The 11,508-nt window shown below is 42.6% G+C and overlaps 1 protein-coding gene across 1 annotated transcript; it reads right to left on the reverse strand.

Annotated features, from left to right (window-relative positions):
• Positions 1 to 428: 428 nt before the first annotated feature.
• Positions 429 to 9,139, reverse strand: LOC120570300 (extracellular calcium-sensing receptor-like). The gene is made up of 7 exons (XM_039818577.1): positions 8,879 to 9,139; positions 8,492 to 8,781; positions 7,990 to 8,285; positions 6,850 to 7,055; positions 6,502 to 6,723; positions 1,550 to 1,673; positions 429 to 1,457 (listed from the first exon to the last, which is right to left on the reverse strand). Exons 1-7 carry the CDS (start codon positions 9,137 to 9,139, stop codon positions 553 to 555), a joined length of 2,304 nt encoding a protein of 767 aa, XP_039674511.1. The 3' UTR covers positions 429 to 552.
• Between the last annotated feature and the right edge of the window lie 2,369 nt (positions 9,140 to 11,508).

An 11,508-nucleotide genomic window follows, 5' to 3' on the forward strand; every position in this document is an offset into this window, starting at 1 on the left:
CACAACTGTAGCACGCTGGATTTGCGTTTTTACAGGTATTTCTGGCAACGCGGCCTGCCTGTCAAATTGGGCAGTTGATAACAACACACAGTTTAAAACACAAACAGAAATTCCGCCACGGAACGGAAATTTCAAAAAATATAGAAAAAAGAGAAAATATTGGCATTATCATTGTCAGAAAAGATAGTATTTCAACTTAGAATGTTTCCTTAATATCTGATGACGCATTGGGGTCATTTTTTGATTTATTACAGTAAATATATTACATATTGGACCTTTAAATAATGTGTATATGGAAGTATTATTGAAATAGAAATTACTTTATAAAAGAGAAAGAACCACACATTTATGTTGTGAATTTTGACTTTATTTATTCACTTAATTACACACACACTTATTTTAAGCCCATGATGAAAGAATATTTGTAAAATAAGAAGATAACTATTAAAAAGAAATTCACAATAAAACCAAGATGAAGACTTTGTTGGATGTGCACAGCATAAGCTTTATAGTGTATCTTACCATCTTAACTATTTCCAAACCTCAGATAATTTAGGGTTGATTTTTGTTCATTAAATGTTTCTTGGTGTTTTTCTCTGGCTTAAACAATATAATGAAACACTTTGGAGCAAATATACACAGTATCAGTCCAAAACTGGAGGCCAGAATGGCAAATATCTCCACAGCAACAGTAAATTTCCCAGGAGAGCTGAGATATGCAGGAATAAAGGTGATCCAGACTGCACAGAATATCAGCATGCTGAAGGTGATGAGCTTGGCCTCATTAAAATTATCAGGTAATTTCCGAGCTAGGACAGCTAACACAAAGCAAAAGACAGCCAGTAGGCCTATGTACCCGAGCACAGCCCAGAACCCAATAGCTGAGCCTAATGCACACTCCAGGATGATTCTCTTTTTGTATATGGTTAGGTTTTTCATTGGAAAAGGGGGGCTAAGAACCAACCAAATAGTACATATTAAAACTTGAATAAGTGTGAAAGACACTACAGTCATTCTTTGCTGTGGAGGACCAAACCATTTCATCACATTACTACCTGGCAGTGTAGCTTTGAAGGCCATTAACACTACTATTGTTTTTCCAAGAACACAAGACATACAGAGGACGAAGGTGATTCCAAACGCTGTGTGGCGCAGCATGCAGGACCACTCAGAGGGTGCTCCAATGAAAGTTAATGAACATAAGAAACATAGAGTCAGGGAGAAGAGCAGCAGGAAGCTCAGCTCAGAGTTGTTGGCCCTGACAATCGGGGATGTCCTGTGATGATAGAACACAGCCGCTGTTATAATGGCCAGACTGGCGCCACCAACTGAGAATGTAGCCAGGATGATTCCTAGGACCTCGTTGTAGGAAAGAAACTCTACAGGCTTGGGGAGACAAGTGTCTCTCTCTGCATTAGGCCAGAACTCCTTGGGGCAAGGAAAACAATCAGGGGAATCTGAAAAAATGAAACAAAAAGGGCTTTTCCCAGTCATAATGTATATTTGATGTTGTACAGTACATTGGCTATGTATGAGGAAAAGAATATACCTGTAGCATTGCTAATCTCTCCCTCAGGACACAGTAAACAATCATAACAGCAGATGGGTTTTCCTTTCTGCAGCACTTTACGAGTTCCTGGAGGACAGCTGTCAGTGCACACTGACACAGGAACCTGGCACATAAAGAAAAACAAACTCACACATATTCAGGTGCACTCCGAAACTTTTTCCATCCTGTCTTAAAGGGGTGATAGAATGATTATACAGAGTATTTCTCACTGTTCCTTAAGGTCTCCTAATAGGGTATTTAACATTCGTTGGGCGGAAAATGTCCCAGTTGATATTTTATGCATCTTTGTGTTTTGGCCCTATTTGGAACGACAGCTTTTCTTCCAACCATGGTATGCTCATGAATATTTAGATGAGCTGCGCACTGATTGGTTGAGCGAACCACATACACACACACACACACACACACACACAGACATGGAGCTACACAAACACACAGAGCTACACACACAGAGCTACACACACACGCACACATGGAACTACACACACACACGGAGCTACACACACAAACACACACAGAGCTACACAGAGACATAGAGCTACACACACACACACACACACACACACACACGGAGCTACACACACACACACACACACACACACACACTCTGTGACATGCACAGACATGCCCGGGCGCAGCGCGCCTAAAACAGCGGAGACAAAAGGCAAAGTTTCGACACTTTTATTACAACTAGTGTTGTTGTAACGTTACCCTTGGAACCGCCACCAAAGAATCAAAACTCACCCTGTAGCTAGTCAGCGTGGGGAAATTTAGCGGAGAATGAATCCCTGCAGGCACGTCCTCTGCGCTGCTCCAAACTCCCGCTCCATTGTCCGATATACTCGTTCTAAACACTTTTCTCTGGGCCAGTATTCCATTGTACAGCCTGGAACACTACATTTACGACGTGGTTCATTTCCAATATCCTTGAAAAACTTCAAAACTGTCTTTCTTCTTTCTAAAGTACACAGTGCAGCTTGTGTGGGAGATCCTGACAGAGCTCCAGCTCAGCGGGTCTGTGAAGGGGGAGAAGCTGACCGGGAAGGCATCAAACCCGGCCCGCAGCCGCCTGCTGTCATGGCAGATTGTGGAGCTCTTGAAGTCCGACACTGTCTTACCAAATTTGCAATTAGCCCTAAGTTTTTGGAAAACAGCCCATATTTGAGCTCTACATAGTTGATTTCTCGCATAAAAAAGTCTCAGAGGTGAATTTAGTCATGTAATATCAGAGATCTGCGTGACCTAGATTCAGAAGACTAAGCTGACCTCAGGTCAGTGGTGTAGCCTATGCAATTGTTGGGGCGTGACAAAGACTAGGAGTTGAGGAGTTGACGTCAACTTTTAGCTTTGTTGAGATTCACCCGTTTTCAGCAGCAGTTTCAAATTGTGAGATTTGCAGAGGAAAGAGGTGTCAATGGGATTTTGAGGTTCTATGCATGTCCTATTTACCCACCAAACGTCGTTTTTCAACTATGAGAAGGTAAAATCGGTTTGGCATTTTATCACCCCTTTAAAACAATAGACAAGTTAGACAAATCAAGTGGATGTCTTTCAAAGTTACAGTCTAACATCTAATAAGATGCTGACCAAGGGCGCTTCGGTGATTTGGTGAGCTCTGTTTAGTTTTTGTTGTAAACTCAGTTTTCTGCTGCGATACCCAAGAGCACATTTTAAAAATTGAGTTCTCAAATTACTCTACCCACTTTTCTTGTATCTTCCATGTATTTATTAGACATTCTCATCAAATGTGTGCTCACTGTGGCTCATGCAGTGCAGTGACTGAGGAGAAGAGGTAGACGTGCTGGCGTGTTCGTTTGGCTTTGCAGGCAGAAATTTCGCACTCTGGTGGTTCTACAGCACTGTTCTCCTGTTCTATTTTGTATAGGCTTCGCCCTCCAAGAGCTGTTGCTATTGGGTTTATCCCTTGCGCATGCGCAATAGAGAAGATTTCTTTTGCGCCCTTGTGCCCTGCCTTACGTCCGCAGTCATGGTATATTACAGCTGCTAGACCAGAGATCTGCTCCAACTTTTTCTTAAGCGACAAATTGTATGAAGACTTCGAAGTACAGCGGTGTCCGCCTGTGTACCAGCTGATGGACTGACTACATCCTGCTGTCAGTTCTCTACCCAAGCTGCGAGGTGTGCTTTGGCCTGTAAGCCAGGCTGGCACTACCTGCAGACAGCTTGCCAGTTCTGCACCTTCCTACCGACGGAGGAACTGAAGCGGCAGGCTGACTCCGTCTTGGCCCTTGGGGTTGAAGGTGACGGCGATGACAGCCAGTCGGACCGACAGGATACCACCACTGGCGACACCAAGACATCCCAGAAGGGGATCTCTTCGGCTCTTCCTCCTCCCCGTTGGGAGAACTGTAGCTACAAACAGAAGTGTATTACGGAGCCCCGCCACTGCGGCTCTCTCTGTCCCTAGAGCGGAAGCCCGTAGCAGCGAATTTCTCCTCCGCATCACAGCCCACAGCCAAGCTTTTTTTTTTTTGTGGATGCTGAGTAGGCATTCTCCCAATGGAGGAGACTGAGGGCACCAGTGTCCCGCTATGCACCGTTTACCAGGTACCATGGCGACATTGAAAAAGAATGGCACAGGGACGCAATGTCGCAGCTGGACGGTGCGATCTCCCACCCCCCAGTAATAAGCCAACGGCTGTTGCCCTGGCCTCTGAACGGGAGTGCTTAGAGAGGTTAGGGTGTCTCGTTGCGCTGATTGGGCAACAGCTCCACCCTGTGGTTAAATTGGGTATGTTTATCTTTAAACAGAACAGTCAGATTAAGTCACAGACTGACTAGCAGCTTTATTCGTTCAGCGTGTTACGCTGGACAGTGGTGCGCTTTCCAGTGCTGGTGTTTGGAGAAAGGCTCAGACCCCACGTTGTGTCCTCTGCCTCTCGTGTTAACCTACCCTCAGACACTGCTGGATAATGATTTGGCTCCATCTAGTTAAAGTGTATGTTGCAGCCATTTCATCCTGCCACAAAGGCTATGGACAGAGATGGATTTTTGTGCATCCCTTGGTGAAGTGTTTGTTGAAGGGGGTCAGACGACAGAAACCTGTTGTTCGTCACCTAGCACCGCAATGGGATTTAATCCCAGGGCTCTGGGCTCTGGGGTTCCCATTTTGAGCCTCTGGCACAAATCTCCCTTAGAATGGTGTCCCTGACAACAGCGCTGCTCCTAGCCTTGAAGTCGGCTAAGAGGGTGAGTGACTTATGTGCACAGTCGATCTTACCATCCTGCCTTTCTATTATAGAGAGGACCGGAACGTGGCTAATTTACAGCCAAATCTATCATTCACGCCAAAAGTCATAACAAACACTTTTCCAGTGCACATGTTATCTCAGTATGTTTTACGCACGGCAAACATTAGATGGACACAGCAGCTGTTCGTTCACTACAGAGAACACTCACAAGGTGCTGCTCTTTAGAAACAGCAGCTGTCTCACTGGCTGTGTGAGGCTATCACCCAAGACAAGTGCAGAGGTAGTGTTATCAGCATCCACGGTGGCATTGACTACATCAGCTTCAACCATAACACAATAGCAACAGCTCTTAGAGGGCAAAGCCTATACGAAATAGAACGATAGTTATTTATTGTAACTCCAGATTCCATGAGTATAGGCATAGCCCTCTAAGATCCAGACCACCTGCTTCACCAACATTGGCTGAAGTACAATGCTGATGTGGGGAGCAGATCTCTGGTCTCGCAGATGTAATATACAGTAACTGCGGATGTAACAGAGGCCCGTGCAGGGCACAAGGGCGCGGAAAAAAAACTTCTCTTTGAGGGCTATGCCTATACTCATAGAATCTCGTATTACAATACGTAACTATCCTTCTAGAAACCTTCTTCATCATCTACAAACCGTTTTACTCCCCCCATGAATTTGCTTCATTCATTCTGGCTGGTGTTTACATCCCACCGCAGGACAACGTGCAGTAAGCAACCCCATAGGTGTCGGGGCCTTGTCATTACCCACCACAGAGTCCCCCCCACTACAGAACCCTCTCTATTCAGGAAAGAAAAGTCAACAGATGGTTTAACCCTTGTGTTGTCCTCTGGTCGAATTTGACCCGTTTTCAAAGTTTTTTATATCAGGCTTTCTTTCAACCAAATTGCCTAAAAAATAACATGGATGCATGGATGTATGCTGTATTGAACCCATGCTCTGATCTTAACTATTCAAAATAACACATAATTTCTGCTTTTTTTTAAATGAAAAATTTGTTATACTGTCATATGAATTAGGTTTACTAAACAGGAATATAAAAAGTGTTGAAATAAGTGACAAAAACGTTTAAAAACAGCGAAAGAAATGACATAAATGTCGGAAACAGCATCAAAAATTCAAGTTTGACTCAGAAGAACAATAAGTTCATGATCGACTGCCACTGACAGGCTCTGATTAATATTTTAAGTGTCTGACAACATGGAAAGGATCCCTTCAGTGATAGAACTTTAAAACCTCTTTGAGACCTTTCTGTTTAACCAGAAACAGCTCTGAAGTCACTAGCGCTAAACCCACCAGACTCCATTTTAAAAAACAATACTTTTAACGTGTATAGAGCCAAAATATTTTCGCATGTAAATCGGTAAACTAATTTCAACCAAAACTAGAGTTGTGATGTTTGGAAAAGTGGAAAGACAATCCAAAACGGCTTTTCATAGTTTTATTTTGTTTCTGTCGACTTTGAATGAAGTGTATTTTACGATGCTAAAATTACTATTTATTTACATGGAGTCTGGTGGGTTGCAATGCAGGGATTTCGTTTAATACCTCACCAATTTCAAAGATTGTTGTTCCCCTCAGTCACTTAAACACAAAAACATTGGAAAATAGGGTCCAGGTTGAAAAAAAAAACGGTAGTTACCCTTTAAGATTACCATATTTTATGTTACATTATTGCTTTGTGCTCCTTACTTGTGTCCCACCGTCCACCCAGGTGAGGTTCCTGTTGATACGAAACTTCTGGCCCACTGGCAGTGATGCATCGTATTGCCCTACTGTCACCAACTTAATACTGCCATTTTCACTTTTTTGCCAGTTAACCAGCTCATATCTGGCCACAGGATCCCCGTTGGCATCAAATGACACATCATAACCATTTCGGGAAAAATTTACTTTCTTCAGCTGAGTAAGAACCTGATACGATGAAATAAAGGAAAACAGTGAGGGAGAGCAATTAAATAATGTTAAATAAAATTAATAACTCATTTCAGAAATTAAAGCAAAAAAGGGCATTTGCGTTTTCATTTATGTTCAACTGACCTCTTTGGATTCTATTCTGGTGAATTTGTCACACTGAGTTGTAGAATTTGTTTCCTGACACACTGCTTTATGAATGGCATGAGCTATTGCATAAACAGCCTTGTATACCATGTTAGTGATCCGGAGCTGGGATGTGTCAGTGTACGGGCTCTGGAGCGTCTTTATGTCTTCATTTCCATCACACACTCTCTCATCTGTGGCTGCACCTGAAACACACAGAGACAGAGAAAGGTGTTTTTTAGCCATTAAATTATCATTCTTTCTTTCATGTTTTTTGTTCTTTTTTGTTGGATTTAACCTGCCAAACAGCAGCATGTGGTTCGGCACTACCAGGCTCATGGACAGCTTCATCACACAGGCCATCAGACTGCTGAACTTTACCTTTATACTTTAATCCTTCTTATTACACATACATTTACTACATGCCTGCTGACATAATAGTTTATTCTTTTTTGCAATTATGTACACTTTGTCCATCACATTTATATTTTACCATTATGTTTTTAACTTTGCAATATTTTATGTCTTAGATTCTCATTTTATGACATGATTTTCTTTTTTTTAAACATATTTAATGAGCATTGTTGGAGGGAGCCTGAGATCTAGATTTTCCTTACCAATGACTACTTCTCTGTAATTGTTGTGGATATTACAATAAAGAACTTAAAATTTAAACAAATACATGATCAGAAATCACTGTCACTATAATAACAACTTCACACTTACTGTAACTAATACATACGAGTAAGTAAAAATTTAAGAATTGTATTAGCACTTTAGCTTGGAGACCTGGAGAATGTCTACTGTGTGCTTGTGTTCAGGACTTCAGTGTTGACATTGTGAAATCACTGCAGCAAAGTTCATACATAATCTTCACAAAGACAGCAGAGTGCCTACATTTTTCCTGAAAGATAATCATAACAAGTGAATTTAGAAAGAGATGAGATGCACCTTATGTCCACCTCATGTCTTTGATCAATATCGGTAATTTCCCTTTCAGTCTGGGGATGGTCTTAAAGCAGCTGCTGAGTCTTTAACACAGGAGATTCCACACAGAGAATCTAAAAACAACACAACATAACCACAAGAATCAAACTGTGAGTGTCTCTCCTACGTTAAAAATCAGGACAACTTTCTCACTTTTTCCCAGCCTGCAGTTGAATGCATCCTCCCAGAACTCAGTAAGCACTGGAGAGGCAGCCACTTTAGAGGGAGAGAGATCCAGCAAGAAGTCTCTCAGACCTGGGATGACAGATTTCTGAATGCCAAATCCGATGGCTCCAGCACAGAAGCTGAACCTCAGCAATTCGGTGTCTGTGACCCAGGCTTCACTGCCTATCCACTGGCGAGGTGGAGATGGCTCGAGCGACAGCTCCTCCAGCAGAAGCCTCACCTCTCCAAAGGCTGCAAATGCCACAACAACCATAGCTGTCGACCTGAAGAAACATTTAAGATTTTTAAATTTATACTGAGATAGGTAACACAAACAGACATATGATATGGTATACTTCAGTATTTGGTCTGACAGAGCATTTGTATAACAATAGCAGCGACAAAAAAAAAATGATTACATTTTACATTTACAGAACATTTTTGTTGTGCTTTTGTTTGCAGGTCAGTGTCAACACAGGGAACATCATACCTGCGGATAACGTCAGCTACTCTCTGGATCCTGCTACGTGGGTGGGTCCGATAGAAAGATTCAGAGTATTCCACACAGATCCCCTCTCTGTGAGCTGCGTCCAGAAAAGATTCCATACCATTATTTCCATAATCCGAATCTGACCGGACAGCACCTATCCAATTCCAGCCAAAGTGTTTTACCAGCTTGGCTAGCGCTTCAGCCTGGAACTGATCACTAGGGATTGTTCTAAAGAAATTTGGGTACTGCTGCTTATCAGAAAGGCATGCACAAGTGGCAAAGTGGCTCACCTAAAGGGACACAACAGTGTAACTATTTAACAGAACAGGTAAAAAATCTACAACAGTCTCTATTATAGAAGGTTTCCCAGAAATCCAAAATATTTACTTGAGGGATGTTAAAGGGCCCGATGATGCGCGACATGCTGATAGATGGCGAGGACCCAGTCTCACCAACGACAGCCTTCACCATACCAGATTGTGAGCAATTGTCACCGGTGTAAATCACCGGGTCCAGGCCATTTGAAAGTTGGAATGCCACATGCACCGCCACGGGCACCGAGGCGCACGAGTCGTAGATCTGATAACCGAGTTTTATTCCCTGCAGCAGCTCCGTGCTGTTGTTTATCTCCTCGATGGCGAAGATCATTGCACGTGAAAAGCGCAGTTCACGGGTTTTAATGCTGAACACAGACACTCATGTCACTGTTTGAATATTAGCCTACAATTCACAATTTTTATAAAAATACATAATACAGGTGAGGTGAAATTCTAAAACACAGGATTAGATATCAGTCCAACTTAATCTAAAGAAGGCCTATTCATTTGTTTGGTAAATCTGTACAAATCAGTTATTAAACATACATATTTTCAGTTAGGATATACAAAAAAAAGAAATCTTTGTTTGAAATCTATTTTCTGAATATAATACCTGCCATTTACACAACACCTGAATTTCCCCTCTGGGGGTCAATAAAGGTGTATCTTATCTTACGTTATATGGCCAAAAACTGATTTGGCACTTAATTCACTTTTTAAAGTTTTTAATGCTACACAAAACCTTTGCAATACAATTGTAAGCACATTATACATATTACAACATTTCTATCCACACAGACTAACATTCTCTTATCCCCCACTTCACCCTCTTACTAACCTTCCTGTGCATCTTAGTGGCTCAGGCATGGTGGTGTAGTTATGCTTCACTGTGTGCATGTAGTGGTGTATAGAGAAAACACCCCCAATAATGTAGTCACCATCCATTGAGAACACAGGGAGACGAGTGGTACCCTGGAGCTTACATTTTACAGATGAAGTCTGAGTGTTGACCCCAGCTCCAGTCCTATCTTCTGTAAGCCCAGCCCCTTGTTTAACATCATCCTCAGAACCATTCAAGGCAAGAGCTGAGTTCAGTTCACACAAACCCAGAGACAGGATCAGGCCAATACAGAGAGCAGAGATCTCCATCCCTCGACAGTCAGCATGTGGTTGTACTGCATGTGTTTTATAGATTGTCAGACAAAAGCTTCCCTCCTTTTACTGTACATCAGTTTACTGTACATCAGAGAGAGGATGGCCTTCTCCAGGGGCCTTTGATTAACTCATGTCTAAGTCTTTTCTGTGGACTGCATGTACTATATAATCTGCATTGATGCTGCAGTGGGTAAAATGCAACAATAAAAATGCCAGAATTTGAAGTAGAGACATATTTCTGTAGCCCTCTCTCTCCCCTCTCCGTTGCACTGGCAATGCATCTGCAGAACAGACAATATGAATGCTCTGACCTTCTGAAATGACCTGTGATTGACCAAAGTTTCCCCTCATGGCTAGATTTTGTAAGCCTTAAAACAGAGGCAAGATGTCTTCCTAAATTTGTCCTATCCTTACACCTTTTTTCCTTTTTTATTTGATATAACAGTTAAGCCTAACACATACAAACATTTAATGGGTTTTGTGGTTTAACCCCATATTAAAGGTGCTATATGTAATACTGACAGCTAGTGTTTAAAATAGTTACTGCAGTACAAATACAAATACTGGAGATAGTCATCTCCCCCGCCCCCTCCTCCCCAGACTCAAAGTTCACGGAGATTGCCAGACTGAGACCTCGCTTTGCCAGACCCTCCTCCAAAGCACGCTGAAGGAGCATCCCCAAAAATGTTGCTAGACGCTCAGGGACGGACTGACAATCTGTGCGTTCTGGAAAATTCCAGAACGGCTGTCCAACTGACGGCCGTCGGCACAAAAAAACAAAGTCTATTAAAGCGATATTAACAGCCAACAGCAGGGAGCGCAAATACAATCACTTATATGCTACGTGTAAACATAAAACTGAAGAAGAAGAGTCGGCCTACATCATTAGACGTGAGTTAATTGTGCCAGGAGCAGGAAACATTGTAGGCTGCCTTTATCCCTATCTTAGCGAATTGCATAGTCAGCTCAACATGTGCATCATGATTATGAAAATGATCGTGCCATTTAGTGCTGTCAAACTTAACGTGTTTAATAATTTTTGTTAGGTTAATTTGAAACATTAAACGCGTTAGAAATGAATCACGGGTTGACCGCGATTTCACTTGGTTGTATATGAGAGGTTGTGTTGAGCTCTCTTTTGCTGCTAGTGTAGCAGTATGAGTTGAACTCCTAACTACCTGGCGCTCTTTTGACCAATCACTGGCTAAGGGCCCTGTATAAAAGCAGCTAGCTGTCCCCCTTCCGCTCTTGCTCGTTGGTGACAGAAGTCCTCTACACTTCTGGGTCGCTCACTCCGTGAGGTGTTTTGCTGTGCTACAGGTAGGGTAGCGGCTTGGCTGCCTCCACACTCATTGTCATGGTTATTTTGTTGCCATTATTATATATTGAACGCTTTGTAGATCTTCGGTTGGCGGGTTGTCCTTCACCTTACCGGTTCAACGGCGGTGAATGAAAAGCGAGTAAAACTGATAGCTGCTGCGGTTTGCATGCTCGGAGCTGCCTCCCTCTGGGTCTACTAAAACTCTGCTTGAACGGTATGTGGGC

Source organism: Perca fluviatilis, chromosome 2 (assembly GCF_010015445.1).
Source record: "Perca fluviatilis chromosome 2, GENO_Pfluv_1.0, whole genome shotgun sequence".
Taxonomy (NCBI): domain Eukaryota; kingdom Metazoa; phylum Chordata; class Actinopteri; order Perciformes; family Percidae; genus Perca; species Perca fluviatilis.